At 25.4% G+C, this 21,907-nt stretch overlaps 1 protein-coding gene across 3 annotated transcripts in view; it reads left to right on the top strand.

Annotated features, from left to right (window-relative positions):
* LOC126907907 (neuronal PAS domain-containing protein 2-like) overlaps nucleotides 1–21,907 on the top strand; it is a 59,455-nt gene that overhangs the window by 6,290 nt on the left and 31,258 nt on the right. For 2 of the 3 annotated variants that reach the window (XM_050689571.1, XM_050689572.1), the window contains exon 1: nucleotides 12,418–13,364. In XM_050689571.1, the coding sequence (XP_050545528.1) occupies nucleotides 12,733–13,364 (632 nt within the window). In that variant the 5' untranslated portion in view covers nucleotides 12,418–12,732. Of the gene's footprint in view, nucleotides 1–7,201; nucleotides 7,353–12,417; nucleotides 13,365–21,907 lie in introns of those variants that run through there. The other variant, XM_050689573.1, reaches the window with a different exon arrangement.

Raw genomic sequence — 21,907 nt, 5'->3', positions numbered from 1 at the left:
ATACATAATAATGAATCATATATAGATAGTTGAAAGTATTTTAAATACTTTTATGAAGGTTTTGTATTTAAGAATAAATAATTAATGGTTAGAGTATTTAAGTACGTATTATAAATATTTTTTCATGTATTTGTATTTAAAATATATTTTTAAAGTGCGTTTTATAGTTTTGTACTTATAATTATAAAAATTGTTCATTTATATACAAATTTTAGCAATTTTATGCCAAAACATCACTACTTGTATGAAATGTTCATGTGTATTGAAATTTTAAGATCATTTTATAGTTGGTTTATTAATTCGATCGTTAATTTTACTAAAAATTCACATTGATCTGAAGTGCTCTAACTATCAAACTTAATTTAAACGCTTCTACAAATACCTTCTAAATTATCCAAATTTTCTTATAAAAAATTTATTTTCTTAAACTCTATTATATTATCTTAATCGCCATTTAAAAATATCAATGGAGAAATTAACACTTTAATGGGTGAAATTTTTAAATCAGTAGGAGCAGAGTCATACAAGAGAAGAAGGGTTATAGTGCCAGTATTGACAATAAAAATTATTATTAAGTAATAATCATTACAAAATTTATATAAACAGATAATTTTTTTCTTAATCATAACAAAAAAAATTATTTTTATAGAATACGACAAATGTACACTCAAACTTATTGAAATAATAGCTACAATTGCATTTAGATCTGGGTTTTAATTATGAAAGTATAATTTTAAAAAAATAAACCTAATTATTCTTTTCTATTATTATAATTTTTGGTAGTTTTATACAAATCGAAGGTTTTTTTTTTGTTCGGGAGAAAATTATTCTTTTCAGTAACATGCATATTTTAATTTTTTAATATATATTTAAATAATATTCATTTAGTGAAATATGAGTATTTGAATGGATTGAAACTAAATCATATTTTAAAAAGGATAATAAAATTAATATTTATTGAGAGCCAGTATTAATAAAAACATTTGAACTATATTAAATTAAAAAATAATTATTTTGATTAATAATTATATGTTCGTTGTCTTATTCTAGAACCTAAATAAATAATTGTAAGAAATGTACTTAGATAAACATGGTAACTGATATTTTCATAAAAAAAAAAAAACATTTTTATCATTATAAAATAAGTGAACATTGCATTAGATCATGGTTCTATTTTATCATAAAGTACGAGTGATATTTTTATTATGAATTAGGTTATTTTATAATGTTTTAGCTTATGTGATACTAAATATTTTACTCAAGTTAATGATAAATAACAAATTGCTCAACAACTGATTTTATTATAAAGTACAATTTAATTGTTCGTATTATAATCTGTTAATAAATTTACAAATAGTTATAATAAAATTATTTACATTAAAAATTTGTCAAAACAGTAATTACATATGTCTATGGAAAGGGGAAATAGTCTTTATAATTGAATTTTTAAACTTGTCAATTGATATTCGGTCTTATCATAAAATAAACTCTTAGTATTCATTTATTTAGTGTATTTGTAGTTATTTTATTTTTTTAATACTTGAGATTTGATTATATGTTTACTGCAATTATGGAAAAAATCTTATTCTGTTCGATCTCAATTTAACTCGTATTAAGATTATGGTTTCATAGAAAACTGAATTATTTTTTAATGTGTTATTGCTACAATTAATTATATTAGTTGAATTCGCAGATAAAGTAATTTATTATTTTCGATTTGACTTCGTAGTATAACATGATAATAATGAAACATGAATTTTTTTTCTGAGTATTAGGGCCGAAAGTTTGTTTTATTGACAAAATAAGTAAATGAAACTAATCAGTTGTCAAGGAATGGTATTTGCTCTATTCTAGTAAATAAATATACAAATAAATAGTTTACCTGAAAATTGTAGGTACAAAAGTTTGTCTTTGTCGGACCTACTTAAAAAGATATTTGAGGTGCTAAATAAAAAAAAAATCTAATTTAGTAGCATACTAGTATTGGAAAACTTTCTGTTGCATCATAATTGTTTTATTAGAATAGTTTTATAGTAATTAGTACTGATTATAAGTAGTAAATAAAAAAATGCTGATAATTATAATTTTAAAATTGTTTAATACAGCACAAGTAATATTAACAATTGCTATTATTTAATTTTTGTTTTATTGTTATCATACTAATTTGTAAAATAGAATAATTAATACGATAATACTGCGTACATCTTATACAATTTAATTATTCAATATGTCATAATCATTTTGCATATATTTCTTGACTATAAATTTTTTTCTCTATAATTTCAAAAAAAAAAAATGGTCTATAATGTCTAATTTAAATAATATATAACTAAAAATATAATGTACCTAATTTTAGGCATACAATTTTTTGTTTTATGTTAGTGGATCACTTATATACCTTTAAGTTTTCATAAGGACTTTTAAGAACAACATTTAATAAGATAAATATGAGAGCATAATAAATAACTTCCTAAAGTTTTATTTGCTTTTATTATTTTGATAGATACAAACGTAAATCTAAGAATTTGTTTTAGGGTATAAGTGAAATCAAAAATTCAGTTAATTATAAATAATTTACATAGTAAATTGAAGTAATGTCATAGTAGGCATTAATAATAAAAATCTAGTGTAATTTTTAAATTGGAAATATTTGGCTGTTAAATTAATACTTATATTTTAATAGTGGCGCATAGCAATTAAATTTCGCTATTTCATTGTTTTATTAAAAAAAAAAAAAAAAAATTACGTTTAAAGTAAAATTATTACATTTTATATGATTGTAATTTTGTAATTCTAGTGGAATTAAATGATTTTTAATCTCGATTCAATGGAAAAAAATGCTAAAGCAATTTCCCTTACTAATATTATGATTTAAGTCTATTTTGTACTTTGTTTTTTATTATTTTTAGTTAAACACATTACTTCTTGTCAGAAAATCTCATTTTTTTAACAGTGCAATCTATTTTAAATCATATTTTTATCGCGAGTAACTGGTAATAATAAAACTTCAAATAAAATATTAATTTGTAAGTGCTTCTTATTTTTTTTTTCAAATCGTTTAAATTGAATAGGATTAAAACATACCTTCATAAATGAAATCATTTCATTACATATAATTTACAGACATTTTTTATTTATAGTTTTAGTGTAATGATTGTGATTGACATCAAATTTGTATAAATTGCAAATAAAAAAATAAGCATGCTTGACAAAATCTTTATAATTGGCGATAAGCATTTATAATTTGTACTGGAATATCATTATATTTATAGTATCGGCGATTGCTGCCTTGATCTTGATCAGCAAATTAAAAATATTGCAAATCAATGAAACATAGTTATTGTTAATTTTTTTTTAATCTCATTTTTGCTGTGTAAAACGAAATCGGCTTCAAACTATAAGTTTCTTTGTTCCTTTCTTAAGTATATTTTGTTACGAAATGCCATTTTTATTTTGGCACTTGTAAGTATAATGGTTTTAATGGAATTGTAAAATATTTTTTTTAGTTTTATTGAGATCATGATAATGTCATCTATTATGTAAAGAGTGTGAACTCTTTATAAATGACTGTCATTTTTTTATTATTGTTTTATAATAATCAATAGAAAAAATTAACAGTTTTGACGAAATTTAAATAAAATTAAACATAGATTTTAATAATTCTTAGTTGAATACTTGAACATATTTATATTCAGTAAATATGTATCATTATAAAAAAAGAAACTATAATACAAATAATGTTAAATTAGGTATCCTTATAAAATTGATTTTATGTTCTTTACATTTTATAACAATAATAGTTTATTTTAGAATATTATACTTAGGCGATCTTTCACTTTAATTCGTATATCAATAAATAAAATATTGAGTTTAAAAAAATTGCATCACTAAAATTTATAGTTGTATATGATAGAATGTAACTATCTTTATTAAAGTTATTGGAATAACTAGCACTATAACACCCAATAATTTAGTCTATGCAATTATTATATGGTATTAATGTTAGGTAAAGATTGTAGGTATATACTTTTGCGCATTGTACCGTATAATATATCAAAAATAATATTAGATTATTTTATTCGTTGATAAATAAATAATAAAAATTTATGATAAATTAGAATAAATATATTTTGAATTGACAATTAACCCTTTGTCGTGAATAAAATTCTATGCCAGCAGCACCTAGTTAGCCAAAATAAAAAGTTTTGCATGTCATTTTGTGTTGCATTTTGTTTATTTTATCAAAAAAAAAACAGATTACATGGTAATAATATTCATCATGGTGGATTTATTGTTATAAACATATTTTAGGTTAAAAATATTTGTAACTTATTTAAGCATTAGTAAATCATTACTAAGCTGATAGTATTTAAAAAAAATTTGATTGTTCGAGGCATCCTAATTAGTTCAGTCAGAAACGCACTGTGTTTCGTGGTGCATTATGGTGAAAAGTTTTTCTCGGCATATTTATCACCAATAGAAACTTTCTAGAGAATATATTAAACATAAATTTTATACATTTTTCCATTGATTTATAGGTACATAAGTTAAATTTGCTATCTAAAATTATTGCTGTTTTTAATACAATTCAAAATTAAAAACATAAATTTTGTGAAAAACAAAGTCATAAAATGTTATAAAAAAAAATTATTTCCAATTAAGAATGTATTTTTATGAAATATTAGATGTTATTGAAATGAGAGTCACAATTCTGCCTAATCTCTGTTATTGATAAGTTATTAATTAATAATATTATTTAGTAATAAATTAAAAATGATGATTCAAATATTGGGGTATATTTAAAAGATTAGGTGTATAATAGAATTCCTAAACCATATTATATAGGGTAATTACCTGCTATCACCATTTTTTAAAATTGTTTAGGAGACCTAGATATCTAAATAATTTTAGTATTGAACAGTCTATTAGGCATTTTGTTTTTTTGATACTAGCTTTTCTATTAGAAGGATAATCTCAGTGTTCCATCTCTTTTTGGTGTTGCAGCAACTATTACTAATATAATTCTAAAAATAGAAGCGTTATTTAGGAAAGACCAGTTCGGCTTTGTACGATATATGGATAGGGAAAGTAAAATGTATTGTCTGCTTATTTCTTATAAGGTTTATTCCTAATAGTTAATAATATTAATTTTCTAATAAGGGATGTAATAGTTATATTAATTGGTATTAGGCCTTTTTTGAGGTTGAGTGGCAAAATTTTTATAAATTCAAATAAAAATTTATAAATATTTTATTTTATTACTATTTTTTCTTGCTCATAACCCCTTAAAAGGACCATTTTTAGTAAAAAATTAGATTGTCAAATTTTAGGAAGAGATGAAGGTCTTTTGCTTCTTTCTCTTGCTTATGGGAAATAGTCTCCATAGCTCAAATCATTGTCAATAATTATGGCACCCTTGAAATTTTTCTGCATGCATCTCTGTCTGGATGACTGTGCAAAAAATAAACTTGTATTTTGTGTATGGTGATAAAACTAAATGTGAACCCACAGTAATTAGTCCAACTAAACCATATAATAGATACTCATTGAATTCTTATGTTATGTATTAATGTATGTTGTACATAAATTCATATATGTTTTGGTACTACCACTAGACATTTTATTCTCTCTGTCATTTCATAATCCTTTGTGCTCATAGTCGTATAAATATTATTATAATTTATGATAACCAGTGCTCGAATTGGCCAAAAATGAGTAGGGGAGCTCAACTTAACAATTTGAAAACTGCGTCCATAGTATTTTGAAGACCTTTTTTTTTTTTTTACCCATTACTTTATTTAGTATTTATTAATAAATCATATTTCATTATCATACTAATATTTAAAAAAAAAAAAAAAAAGAGGTGGTATTTTCCACCGTCCTCCCGTCCCAATAAAAAAAAGTAGTTGGGGTGCGCAAAAAAATTGAAAAAAAAGTAGAGGAGCTACGTCCCCCTGCGCACCCCCCCAATTCGAGCACTGATGATAACTATTCATAAACAATCGATGAGATGACATTTAATCTATGATATAAAATTTATTAATAAGTTTAAAAAAAATTATTATTTTGTATTACCCGTATATTTTTTCTAATTTTTTTCTTATTTGGTAATTTTATATGTTGCATTCTTAGCAACGTCGTATGCGGCTAGATTAGTACGCAAGCGTAAAAATGTCTGCATTAGAAAAAGCAAAAAAATTTGTGTCGCAGTTGCAGTGTGGTCACCACCCATTAAGTGGTCCATAGCGATAGACCAACTTCACATAAGAATAACATCTTGTTGACGACTTAGTGATTTTATATGACACTTCATGCTTCTTATATAATTAATGACATTGATTTGTTAGTATAGTTGAATTAATAAATGCATATTTGATAACCTGAAGTTATACTCAAAATTTAATTATTTATTCCCTTTTAAAGATAAATAAAGTATTAAAAGTAATTAATTTTATAATTCAAGTGAAACATAAAAAACATTGAGTCTACAATTACGTTGTTGAACACTTCGTTTTAAGTTATTCAAAGTCAAATTGAATTAATTTTAATATTTGTGTTTATGATAAAAATACATATAATTTTATTGGTTTTATATTTATATTTATATTAATAAATAATTTTATTATTTTACGACAGTCTAAATGAATAAAAATTATGTCCGAAAAATTATTTTCAGTTATTGTTATTCCTAAATTTTGATTGAAGGATACATATTTTTAATCGAAAAGAAAACATTTTTGACGTTTCCAAACAATATATTGTTTTTACATAATACACCTGCTTACATACCCACAATAATACGTTTGCGTATATTTAGTGCTCTTAGTTTTACTATTATCATTAAGAATGTTTATAGTTTTGTTTTAAAGTCTAGTTATTTTTGTTTAATACTTTTGTAAAACTATTAATAATAGTTTGAACACATGTACCTTAACCCTTAATTCTAGGACGAAAAGAACATTTTGTTTTCTGTTTATATAAACTATTACTATTTCACTATAAACATACTGTTGGTATAATTAAATTTTCTCTCTAAATAAATATATATTCACATAATTGAGAGTAAAAGTTGCATAAAATAAATAAGTGCATTTGTACATGCTTATACCAATGTTACGTACGATATGTTACAAAAATATTTTATATTTAAGTAATGCATCAATTAATCATAATGAATTATGAATTACGTTATCATTTACAGATTTCTGAGTTATGGAAGAGTGTAGTAATTCAACACGTGATGAGGACTATGGTGACGGCGAGGAAGAAGATCGTGATCACAACACTGATGATCACGGATCGACGATATCTCAATTTGGCGGTGAAGGATCCTCAAGTACAAGTCCACCAATGTAAGTTATAAATTAAATTATGAGTTATATCTAATAAATAGATAAATTAATAACATTGCCATGAACATGAGTGTAATCAGTAATGATGACATCGACCCGAGAACTTTGGTCATTGTTATTTATATTTGAGTTGGCTAAGTTAAAAATAATTACTACTACATTAGTAAAATATTTTACTAGTTGTAAATAAATGTAGTGGTTTATAATCACAAATTGAGTAGACTTGGAGGGGGGGCTTGACCCTCTAAACATTTTTAGTGTGCCTAAATTTTGCAATACCTTTTCAACAATTATTGCATTTATGAATTTACAAATTTATCTATGATTTATATTGAAAGGAATTTGTCAAAATAATTTGTATGCGGAAGAAATTTAAGTAAGTTTGCTATTTCTAATTATCGGCTTCATTTATAAGTTTTAGTCACAGAGACGTACTTAGAGACGGGTACAGGGGGCATGTGTTTGGTCTGTTGAAATTTTTGGGTTATTTCTGGCGTTCGATTGTCAAAAATAAAAATTGTAATTATTTCTATGGAAAATATATAAAAAATATTATACTTATGTTTAAGAGCGAATATTTTTTTTATTTAATCATTAAATACTTATAGATGCTAAGAGTAACGCATAATGCATTGGTCTAATCTTAAGATGATAAGCGTTTTTTTTATTTTTTTACCTATGGCATAAAATTCTTAAATACGTTTCTGTATATATATATATATATATTTATATTATTAATTAGTGTTTTTATTATACTAATAAAAAATAGAGGATAGCAAAAAATGGCAAAAATGATAAGTGTAATTCTTCGTAATATAAATAACAATTGTACTATTTATTAAGTATAGATGTTTAGGAACATTTTTTATTGCCCAAGTACATTATGTAAGATATCTGAATAATCCATATAATATGTATTCTTGTAATAAGTAAAGAATTGAAATATAATTGTATTATGATTTCTGTTATTTGGATTAAATTAAAAATATAATTTAGCTAATTTTTTGGTATTTAATAATGACAGTAGTGTCGTATTACGAAGTTTAGACAGGCTATATCGATAAAAAATAATTTTTTTTAAATGTAAATTTTCTAAATTGTTAATAACTCTTAGATTAGTTTGTTGCAGCTCTCTATGTTTCTCTATTATAACTCAGTTCTTTCAGGCCTTTGTAGTTATTTTTGATCATAACTTTTATTATCAGAGTCATGCACTCTTATTCTTGATCTTCCTGGGTTGAATATTTTTTCATACCTGTCATTTCCCCTTTTTAATATCTAATATCTCTTGATAAACGAATTACTCAGTATATTTTTTTAGCACTCTTAAGTTGTTAGAAATAATAACTTTTCTTTTACTTTTTTTTCATAGAAGTTAATGTTAAAGATGTTCTGAAATTTGCTTAAAAATCTGGTACCGGAATGCCTTTTTAGGGCCCAATTCTTATTCGATACTCAGTTGCATTATTAATAGGCATTTACTTGGAATTTCATTTAAACTTATAATTACTACTCAAGACGTCTCTAGCGTATGTCCCTGAAGTTAGTGACATTCGTCTGACGAATTTTAACGAATAGTCTATTAAAAAAACTTTCTTCTGCTAACATTTCAAATTTCAACTTTTTTTTTTGGTATTTCGAATCTATTTGCCCAATATTAACATAGTAATATGACGTTTAAAGTACATAAAATGATAAGAAAATGTATTTCTCTAATTTTTTTTTTGTAAACTTTGATAACGTAATTATTTATTAAATAGATATTCACCAGTGAGTAACATAAGTGTCAACAAATAATAAATAATTTTATACTATCTACAATATAATGATAAATTTTCTATTGATTTTTGTTACCGATTTCCAATCTGGCTTCAGATTTTTCTATCACATCTAGATTTTGAAATAATTGCTAATTATTAATTAAACCATAATTGAATAATAATATTATAAAAATTGAAAAATTTTTGTAAATCTCCTAATAAAATATAATGATATTCAAATAAATTGTACAAAATTTTGAACCTAACTATCAAGTAAACCGTTTTTATACTTTTTTATTTGAGTTTGGTGGTCATTTTCAGGCAAAAAAATATTGAACTATCCCGCTGTAAATTTTTATTAATGACTCATAATTATGAAAATGTTATCAAATGTTAAATTTTTTTGTTATGGATATCAATTTTTATTTATTTTTTGCTTGATAAATGATCGATATAAGTGCAATGATGAGAAAAAATATACGTATAGATAAAAAATTCGGTATAATGTAATGTTATTTTTATGTATTTTTTTGGAAATTTAAATGAACTACTTTTGTAGGCTTATATATTTTATTATTTGGCGCTTTCTACAGCTGTGTTTTTATATTTCGCGTATGATATTTGGTTGATCAGTTATTATTCAACTAATTACAAAAAAAAAGTCAGAAATATTTTGCAATTTATAATTGGTTACTATTTGGTTTGTTTAAAAATAATTAAATTATGATGAAATAATAACTGCTAATCGTTAAGAACACTGATTGTAACAGAAGTATTATAATAATTAGCCAGATTTAGGATAAGCGACAAAATTCCAAAAACAATTCACCTTAATATTATTGACAACAATATAACTATTATGATTGATATTCTTCGTTGATGATGACTACAGTTTAACGGGTGTATTAATTTAGCCATTAATTTCTTTTAAAAAGAATTATAATTTTTAATCTAACATAAAATAAAACATAAATAAATATAATTTCTCTTGATTTATGATAAGTCCTTAAAGTTGACTTAAAACGTTTATATAAAGGATATATATTTAGAAAATGTGTAAACAATGTAAGAAGGACATTTTTTTTAAACAGCGATGGAAATTAGTAATTTTGGTGCTATAAACATGTATCTTTTTTCATAAAAAGAGCTTTTTAAATAGTAATGAAAATATTCTAATTTTAAACACGTAATCAATTAGGGGGGTTAAAGCGAATGTGTTGTAAGTCAATTTTTGAGTATAATGAGTTTGAAATGTAGGTGAATATTTCAAACTTAATACTTTCTTTGGTATAAATGATAGTAATATAATTTAGTTATAAGGTAATATAATGTTATTTTTTAAATCTTCATTTATATTAGTCCTAATGGGATATGGAGAAAAATGACAAAGACAAAAATAGATGGACAAGAAAAGTAATAAGCAAGTGCTAGAAGAAATACGAAAAGAAAGACAGTTAATGAAGGTGATTAAATCAATAAAAATAAAGTTAATCGGACACATCTTCCGAAACACTGACTTTATAATCAACATCTTCGAAGGAAAAATAACTGGGAAAAACCAAGAGGACACCCAATAAATATTTTGAAAATATCCTGGAACTCATAAACTGTCTTTTGTTTCACTGAAGAATTTGGTGTCAAACAGAGAAGAGTGGGCTCAATGATAAGGCATTGCCTTTATTAGATGATGATGAATGGGATTACAAACAATTCGCCTTTAAAAATGATAAAACTTGACTACATCACTTACGCTTTAATCCTCACAATTATAATGAGTAGTAGTTTGAGTAGAAAGAAAAAAATTGTAGTTTTCCCATCCATATAATTTTAATCAGTTGTATTTTTTAATTTTATATTTAATGAAAGCTTGTACTTATTATCGTATATAATTGGCTATCATTCTAAGTAAGTGATAAAATGCACCAATCAAATTTTGTTTGTGTTCTGGTATGCACCTCGGACTATGATATGCTTATATGCTATATAATATTTGCAGTAATGTTAATTGTATGTCGTAAAAGTGGACCTTGGATTTTTTTATCAACACAAATTTAGTCACGTGGAGAAGAGTGTGTTTATATTTCGTGCAAGTTTTTTGCCAGTATTTACTATTTTCATTTCGACTAGACGTCTATTCTGTGAATTCAAGATTTTAAGTCAACCTCGTATCTCCACAATGCTACAGCTTTAAACTCTTTTAAACTAATTAGCAAACTTTTTTCAATTTTAAACCTTAGAAATATAAGTGAGCATATAATTGCTCATTTTATTTTTGAAGAGTATGAGTCCTATTTCAATCTTAAACTTAAACTAAAAAGGGTCGGATAACAAATATATAATAGTTAAATAACTTTTAAGTTATGTTTCACATACTTCACACATACATAATTGTAATTGTGTTTTTGCACCAGCTTAACGATATTATTTTCTTATATTTATATTTATTCTTATTATTCTTACTAATGTATTCCTTATTTATTAAACATGTATAATTTATTTAATGTTTTAGTACGTAGCCATAAGATGGTTTTATCATTGTTTGATTACAAAACTGTGCTATACTAGAGATATTGTAGTTTCCAAGTAATAAACTGCATTTTTTAAAAAAGAAAACGTTAATTTCAATAAAAATAATAATTGTATATTTTCTTGGTTTTTACAAAACTGATTATATTTTTCTCTGAAAATAACATCAAATTGCACTTCAATTATAATTTTAATGTTTAGATATTATATTGTATTTAGTTTTCATGTACATAACTGATTTATTTAATTAATAATTTATTTAATTTAATATTCTGTATATGAATTTGGTGTTATGAACCTATTAACACATACTATATGACGAATTTGGAGAGCTAAACACATTAATCTAATAAAATAATATTTATCGTTGAATGCACCGCATTTTCACAACTGTATTCGAACACTTAATCATTTAATGTTCGCAATTTTATTGTTGTATGTATTGTACAACGTAAAGATAGAAGAGTGTTTTTGTTGTTGTTATTAGAAAATAATGAAAATAGTTATTTGTGTTATTAAAACGCCTGCGCCGTACTGGCCCGTATACAGTTGTCATCCCCTCGGCGTTCCATGACCATGACCTTGGATACGTCAGTTTAACGTGAATATGCGTCGCTGTTTTGTCGTCATCATAGTTTGCGTTTTGTGCATTCTATGCAAACAGTGTGGCCACTGATGAGATTTGGTGTTTTTATATATCGGTCACACTGCGCGTTTGAGACCGCGCACATCGACTTGCTGAACGGCAGCAGGCCCGCGATTTTTTCAATCTATCTTTCAATATCTAGCGCTTTGCTCTCAGTGTCGGTCGTATGAACGGTTATCCGCGCAACATGTGTCGTTTTGAACGCGACGTTAAGTTGAGTGCGGTTAGGGTTATTCGTTTGTCCGTTAACTCTTTATAATAATTTTTAAGTTTTCGAAAAATCAATTACCGAAAAAAGATTTATTACTGCTATACTCGTTTTGCGGTAAAGTTTTCTTTTTTTGGTTTGTATTAAGTTTAATTTTCTCTCGTGTAGTTTAAACTTCCAAAACTGGAGTATTATCGTTGGGACGCCGTCACCGCGTACTTGCCAAACCCCGCCGACATTATGGTGCCCGGCGGTTGTGCGGCAGGCGGATCGTCATCCGTCTATCAGGGCTATGTCGTACCAACTCAGTCCGTTTATTGCCATCGCAGTTCTTATCATCATCACTCTCGCTTAAATGCCGCTGTACCTTCTTTATCCACCTACCAACACCTCAATGTTCAACAACCTGTTGGTGTTTACCACGATTGCTCTACAATGTCTTCATCCTTACAACTGTCTGCTTATTTCCAAGAGCAACAGAAGCAGCATCAGGTCATGAACGACGACTCTTTATCGTCTCCGCCATTAGTGTCAGTGCCTCCAGTCATTCCTGTGTATAATAATAATCAACTCCATCATCAAAATAAAACCAACCCCGCGTCTTCTCCGACTTTAACTTCGCCAGCTGTAACACCCACATACCATCAAGTTGCACCACCACAACAATATCACGATTGTTACGGAGTACCAGCGTACCCTTCGGTCGAAGAAACTGTGCCAGCCACTCAGCAGTCACAGTACCATCAAATAAACCAACAGCAATCATTACAAGCACAGGCACATCATCAATATTTGATGTCACCTCCGGATACCCCTCAACAGTACCACAACGACGATTATGGTTCGATTATGGGCTCTTCGGAGTATAACAAGTAATTTTTAAGTTTCCCTTGTATTAGTTTGTTTTACACGCATATAGTACAAATATAAATAATCAATTTATCTGTTTCAAATGAGATCGTTGTATTATTGCACATTTACTTTAACATCACAGTAATATTTTCCATTTGAATTGGCTAATTGAATTTAGTCTAGACGGGTAATCGGTCTCATTAATATACGTTAAGGGTTTTTCCCGTATGTTAAGAGTTGGCGCGCTGTTAAATTTTTTTCGAAGACTAATAGTACAACACTATGGCTCTACTACGACGGCTCTATAGCATCATTCAGACATTGGTTTGATTACAAACACTGTTATCGTGTTCAGACAGGCCAATTATTATTATTAGTATTCATTTTTAATATTATTTTTATTTCTGTTGAACAAATTTTTTGTATTACTATGTACAAATGTACAACATTGAAATGTTGCGGTTCGGTAGGAATTGTTAAATAATGTGAAGTTGTTATTATCAGCCACCATAATTATTGATATCACAATATCCATCTGTTTTGTTATCGTCCCTGAAAAAAAAATAAGCTTATATATAATAAAAGTGTAATGCATTTTAACTTGATTTATTCAAAAAATAATTTATCACTATTAGTCATTTATTGTACTTTTACAGTCTTTGGCTAGTTTTGTTTGAAGTTTATTGAGACATTAGGGTTCATTAATATTCATTGTATTATAGTTGAAATTGTTTGTTATGGAATAAAAACGTGTATTCTAGGTATATATAAATTAAAAACTTATAACATCTCAAACGCGTGCGAAAGAGAAAGAAGAGATCACAAGAATAGATAATCGTTTTAACCTTTGTTGTTATCAATTTTGATATATTAATTTATTATTAAAATGTACAATGAAACTAAACAAGAAATAACCATTGTAATACATATTTTTGTCTCTCCTTATTTGTTTTCTAGCCTTTTTCTCGATTTAAATAAATTTAATAATTTTTTGACGTAAAACTAACTAGTATGACACTTTGTTAAACACATTATAAATTTAATTTTAAAATTTTCTGCAACATTTTTAACTGGTTTAATATTTTAATTGTCAATATCTAATTGCGAAAACAAAATTACTCTGATTTTAATATCAGATTACAGTAAATAATTTTATTTATCGAAGAAATCTGTGGATTAAAATTTACTGTTTTGCTTTTATTAAAATGGTACTAGTGGCTTATTTTTCCACTTGTATTTATGAAGATTACTTATATTCAATGTAGAAACTGCATTCTATTACTATTACTATTTTCATTGTTAAGTTATGTGGTTAACAATTTTAAATAATTGTTAAATACATTATTTTTTGGTTTAATAAACAATTGATTTCTTAACATTTTTCTGTTTTCAATAATATTAATGATATTTGAAAAATAATTTTATATTATTTTTCCATAAACATCATTCCACATGTGACTGTCATTTATTTATTAAGTGTTTTTATATCTTTTCTTTAAGAAGTTGTAATTTATATGGTTTTGCAAATCGTTTTACCGCGGTTTGTTTGTCACCCTTTGTTAAATAATATTAAATTAGTTGTTTGCCCTCTGTGCCCGTGGCATTTTATTAAGAGTACTCGTTAGATGATGTTCATAAAAATCTTCCGATCAAAAGTAAAATTGGTGTCGATGACGTGGGTGAATCTTTTTCTATTGTTGTTTATATCATAAAAAAGAAAATATTTTGAGTCGTTCATTTCTGTCATTGCCTCTTTAATGCGTCCTACGCATTATGCTGTAACTGTTTTTCAGTAAATAACGAGCTTTTTCGTGTTTATTGGAAAGCTGAAAAAATAAATCCTTTGAGAAGTTGCGCGAGAACTATACATAACGCCCTGAAAAATAATAATAAGCATTTAATTTCCACGTACTTAATAATATTAGTTTGAAACCACAATTCAAATGCTTCACATTGCGTAGTTGTTTACCAGAGCATTTGTTTGTGTAAAAATATTTATGAATATAATATATCTTACCTTCATCACAAAAGATATATGTGACAAATCAATTAGATTCGATGCGAAGCTGAGAAGGTATTGGTTTTACTTAAGATGTGTTTTTTTATTTTTTTTGTGTCTGTTACCACTTTTTCTCAGCTCTCACCGAACCGATTTCTTTCAATGATACGTCAAAAGATCACAAATCGTATCTAGTCCAAGACATTACCCTCAAAAATTGAAAAAAATTCCCTCGTTCCCCGTAAATGGGGGAAACCTCCAAAAAAATTACAAATTTAAAAATCGCTAATTTTCGAAATTTTTTCAATTTTTTTTACTTAAAAGTGCCATAACTTTTTCAAAAATAAACATATCAATATAATTCTTTTTTATATAGATGCATAATATCATTACCTTTCATTTGGTATATTTTTTTCATAAATTTAACCCTTAACCTGCCCACAAGGGGGGATTTAAAATGACAACTTTTTCACAAAAAATTAATTTTTTTAACTTAAATTTTGAAAATGTTCCGGAAGGTCTGACACTTTTATATATATCTTAAATTAAAGCTAATGTAATATGCTTTATCATGAAAAAAAAAAATTTCGGACTTTATCTTATCTTCATGGTGAAAATGGCTACCGAATGCTATTTTTGTGTGAAAATTTTCGATTTTGTATTTTCCATTTTTAACTTTATTATGCTATAACTTTTTGAAAAATGTATGAATCATTACAATTTTTTTATGAGAAGTAGTATTTATATAGATCTTTCATTCGACATACTTTTTTTTTAAATCGGACCATTTCCCTTAATACAGGGGGGATTCAAAACATAAAAATGCATATAGAAAGTATAACTTTTTCAACTTAACTTTTGAAAGTGTTCCGGAAGGTCTGACACTTTTATATATATCTTAAATTAAAGCTAATGTAATATACTTTATAATGGTAAAAAAAAATTTCGGACTTTATTTTATCTTCATGGTGAAAACAGACATTAAACTTAATAAAAAAAATACGATTTTTGTAAAAAAATTCTTTTTTTTATATTTTTAACTTTATAATGCTATAACTTTTCGAAAGATGTATGGATCAATATAATTCTTTTTTTTATAGATGCATGATGTCTTTACCTATCATTTGGTATATTTTTTTTTATAAATCTGACTTTTTACCTGCCTACAGGGGGGGATTCAAAATGACAACTTTTTCACAAAGAATTGACTATTTCAACTTAACTTTTGAAAGTGTTCCGGAAGGTCTGACACTTTTATATATATCTTAAATTAAAGCTAATGTAATATACTTTATTATGGTAAAAAGAAATTTCGTATTTTATTTTGTCTACAGGGTGAAATTGGCTACCAAATGCTATTATTGTGTGAAAATTCTGGATTTTATTTTTTTATTTTTAACTTTATAATGCTATAACTTATTGAAAAGTGTATGGATCAACATAATTTTTTTATGAGAAATACTATTTTTTAATAATCCCTCTTTTATTCGATATACTTTATCTGAATCAGGATATTAATAACGAACTAGCAGATCATGTTGCTTTTGGAATAATCCACCTATTTTTTAAAATTAAACACTATCTAAAGATTTGCATCGAAGCGTTTTTTATGATAGTGATTTTAATCACTGTCAGATATCATTATACTTGATCCAAATATGTCACGTCACCACAGTGCCGCGACCCCCCTGTGCTGGGTTTTTCATTCTCATTATGATCTTTTTTTTAAATATCACTTAAACCCTGCTTTGTTTTTTCCGTAGAATTTGTCAGATAATAATTCATTTTATCCTGTTTTTGTTTAAAACTTATATACTGATGAAAAAACATAACAGGTAAATATTTACCCTAAAATTTGTTCACCCTTTATGATTTATGGTATCTTGTTTATCTAAACAGTAATCTATCATTGGGAAACGTTAATTTTTTATTAAAAATATTATCTTCCAATTTTAATTTTTTCAGTTATTCATGATTTCCTTGTGAAAACAACTATTATAATTTATAACTATCTTTAAATATAGATTAAATGTCGTATTTTGTATTGTTTTGGTATCCTTAGGTTATTAATATTGTATTATCAGGATTTATTTATTTTTTGTATTTAATTTTAAAAAATAAATTAATAATCTTATAAAATTTATAGTTGGATTCCATTCCAAAAATTTTGGAAATCATTTCCAAAATACTCAAGAATTTTTTTGATGCTGACTTTGACCTACTTTGTTTTTCGGTTCAATAATTGTATGATTTCACAAACATGGCTTCACGTAATCTGACTAAAAACTTATTATTATTATAAAAATGTGTGTTATACATTAAATATGGTACTTTTTTTTATAAATTGTAGTCTTTATCTTTCATAATGATTTTTTTTTTGATAGTAGATTTTGATTTATGAAACTATAACAGGTGAAACCACATTTATTAATAAGTTAAAATTATTTGTTCTTAGAGTAGATTTACATGAGAATTTGTTGATTTTTAATGATGCTATACCTCGATTAATAAAATGATAAATGAAAATTTGCTAGTTAGGTCTAATACAATGAATTTATTTAAAAATGTTTATTCGCCAATATTACGTCTTTCCGTGTCATTTTAGACCATAATATGTTTAATATGTGATAGATTCTTTTTTTTTAAGTCGTTAAAGGTAATTACCCTAAAAGGCGGTATATTAAAATGTCTTCATTTTTTAATAATAATTTTTTGTTCCATTTCTTAAAAAAATATACAAAGAAATAATATGACTTACTATAACAGGTCATTCGTTGTGTTATTGCATAATGCCTATTAAATAAAACTACGGTTGCTAAAAATTAACATGATTAAAATTGTTTTTTTAACTTTATGATTTTACTAGAGTGGTTCTATTATTATTATGGTAAGATCAACAAATAATAAGCATACCTAGCAATATAGTTTAAATTTAAGAGTTTATAAGCCATTAAACATTTACTCGTTTAAAAAAAACAGATAGTTATTCAATGGCCGAGTGATAAAAAGTGGTGGTTTTTCATTCCACTTAAATTTATTCTTTTTTAAACTATACATATAAATATTTTTGATTGATTGACTAATAATGCATCCAAACGGTGTTTGGAGACAAAAAAAGTGTAATATCTCTGTTACAACTCGTATTTGTGTTTCATAAATGTAGCGATGAATAATATGTTTTAATTTTTACAATTAATAATATTTTTTATTAGAACCATATTTGACTCGATATGTAATATTTAGTGTTATTAATATAATTAAGTTGTATCCTTAATATCGTTATCCTAACTACAAAAATATATATCTAAAAGAATATTTTACATGCAACTAAGTATCTTGATGTCTCATAATATCAACAGTGTTATATTGTTTTATAAAACAAGATTAACAGTTTACATACAATAAACGTTGGTTTGGCGATTTTTTAATCTTTTCGTCTATTCGTATAGTTATAAAAATTATTTAATAGAAAATTTGCATGTAAATTCCAGTATTTTTTTAATTACAATATAAAAAGAATTCTTAGCAAAATCCATTAGCTGGTATTCTTTATTATAACTAAAGAATCATAAAAATTGTTTTACTATTTACACGTAAATCGTATTATTAAAACATTAATAAACCTGTGATTGAAATAATAATTAAAAATGTAATTTGAAAATAACGATAACAATTTTAAAGTGGCTCATTATTAACCGAGTTAAAGATATCCTAACTGGAATTGTTACGTTTTACATGTATTTGAAACGTCAAAAGTTTCAAAATTTACATTCTTTGTATGGGATATATTAAATGTTTTAAACACTTTTTTTTTATATATTTTTTATTAACTCTGACCCAAACAGATTTTTTGGTGTTAACAATAAAATAGTTCAAATGATTTTTAAAGGGGTCAGTATTTAATGTTGCTGCTATTAAAAGTAAAAAATTGAAAAAGCGTTGTCCTCTTTACCGGTGTTATGTTTTTATAAGATAATAGAGTATATAATGCTAAACAGAGAACTGTATACAATCAAGTATAAAATTGGCATTGGCGTTTATAAATATTTTTGTTGGGCAAAAAATAAACCTTTCCGCTAAAACTAAAGAGTTAAATGTAATAATCAATAAAATAGTTATCCATTTAAAGAAAGGTAAATTTTTTTTTTAATTTATCTTATTATAATTATATGTACTTAATAAAATTCTACATTAGAACTTTTCAAACAGTCAATTGAAAACAATTTGGTAGAACTATTCAAATATATTTTAATACTATTCAATTGTCTAGTTAAATAATTACAAATACTTTTCGATAGTTATTAAATATTTAACAGTTTATGCTAAAAATAAACTATTTGGTTGCATAAAAATTATTTGAAAGGATATTCCATAGTTTTTTTCTAAATTATTCTAACAATTCTAAATTAAAACATTTTCGAAAATAACCGTCACTGATTTAGAAGCGTATTAAAAAAAAAAACGTTCCTAGAATGGGCTTGAAATATTTATATCTGATGGATTTGAGGGAGGCTACATCTACCATAACCACTAGTACACGTTCTAAAATACATATACTTATATTAAAGTAAGGTACACTTATCATATCTTTTTTTTTTTTTCACTATAATTACTTTCTTATTAGTATGATAAATAATAAAACATTATAAATGCAAGCAATGATTAAAAATAGCAACTAACTTAGAATTTCTTTAGCAAAAAAATTATTGAACGAATTCCATCATATAAATCATAGATAAATTAGTACATTTTTAAATGCAATAATCCTTGAAAAAGTATTACATAAATCGATGTGCACTAAATCAAATTTGGACAAAACTAAGTCTTTCCAAGCTCCCACCCATCAATTTACGTCTGAAATTAAATTTAAATTTTACTTTTTTCATGCTATGAATGAGTTGTTTAACAAGTGAAATATTGCGTTATTTAATTCAAGATTTATCTTGGTTTTAATATTATAAATAATATCTATTTAGCTTTAGCGTCATAATTTGTAAAAATTCCTCTCGCTTTTCAAAATAAAGAGAAATGTCTTAAACAATTTCAATTGTTTTAAACATAATTATAAACGTAATATTTATACTTTACATTGAAATATATTTTTGAAAACTAAATGGATATTTCTTTTCAGTTTTTTATAGTATTCCAAAAAAATATATGTCCTGTTAAAGTTAATATAATGTACTTTGATATTAAGAAATAAAAACTATCCAAAAACTTTATTTCTAGAAGTTCAATAATCATAGAATTTATAATATCATTTTGAAGCACAGTCTAGCAACGAAACATCAATATTATTAAAAATTAAATTAATTGAAATTTTCTAAAATGTACTTTAAGATTAAAAAAAAATTTTCTTTGTTTAAATAAGGTAGGTAAAGTCAAAATTTGTAAATTTCTGTTAAAATTTTTCAATTTTTTTTTCTTGTCTCAAACAATTACATTGATGCGTTTTATGATAGTAATGTCTACCACTATCATATCGAATTGCAATCTTCTATAAATCGGATTCTCATTATGCTGAGAATCTGACTGTACTATTTTTTTTGTTTATTATTATTATAAATTATTTTTATTTTGATAAATAAAAAACCGCTTTTTTCAATAACTGGTTTTTAATCTAATTCACCACGCCTACGACGATTGGTCTACTCAAAACACCTTGACTGCTTCTATAATAACAGACACAATTTTGTATACAACTTAATATTGAATTTGTTACCAATTTGTTAATTGTAAAATGATTGTTTCAATAGTTTGTGTAATGGAATTTAGACGATAATTTTAGCATGATTTTTTCTATAAAGCTATTCGTGTTATCCAATAAAAATAAAAGTTGATTCAGGTGTTGTGCAATGCGAAGTTTTTATTTCTTAATGATTCAGTTAGCTATGTTGTTTTTTATTTTGTTATTTGAGTAACGTAGATAATACTAATGCGATAGATCTACAAAGTTTTAATTTGATTACTAAATGTATCATATAGCTTTGTATGACCCTTAATCGGCTAATTTTCTGTAATCCACAATATAAACGTTTTACTATGAAACTAATATCATCGCAAACTCTGCACTATATTTACTGTATGTAGTGAATACAAAGTAAGCCGTGTATTGCTCTCAAAGGCACTTATGATTCTAATTTTCGATTTGCGATTTTAACGAATTTTAGTCGAAAAGGGTCAAGACGCACGATGAAAATATATGTTAATGTGATCGCATGTTTTTCACTTTATTTAGAAAACAATAACGTTCCCACAAATATTGTCGCCATTTTTAAATGCTACCATTGTGCCTCTGTGTAAATAATATTAGGCTGATAGTATCAACTCTTTAGTTAGATAATTTCTTAATAGCTTACACGCAAGTTCTGTTAATACCTTTATATATTATTCTTTTGTTACAATATTATCTTCATTGGACGATTTATATTTATAGTTACAAGTGGAGCCATTGCTAAATATTTTCAAACTTAAAAGTATTTAGTTATTATCATAGCTTTATTTCTATATGAGTATTCCAATTTCAAAAAATAATCAAATTAAACAAATTAATTCGGATTTTTT

Source organism: Daktulosphaira vitifoliae, unplaced genomic scaffold, assembly GCF_025091365.1.
Source record: "Daktulosphaira vitifoliae isolate Bord-2020 unplaced genomic scaffold, ASM2509136v1 Scaffold_5, whole genome shotgun sequence".
NCBI lineage: Eukaryota > Metazoa > Arthropoda > Insecta > Hemiptera > Phylloxeridae > Daktulosphaira > Daktulosphaira vitifoliae.
The sequence above is the reverse complement of the archived record's forward strand: the minus strand, read 5'-3'. Positions and strand labels throughout refer to the sequence as shown.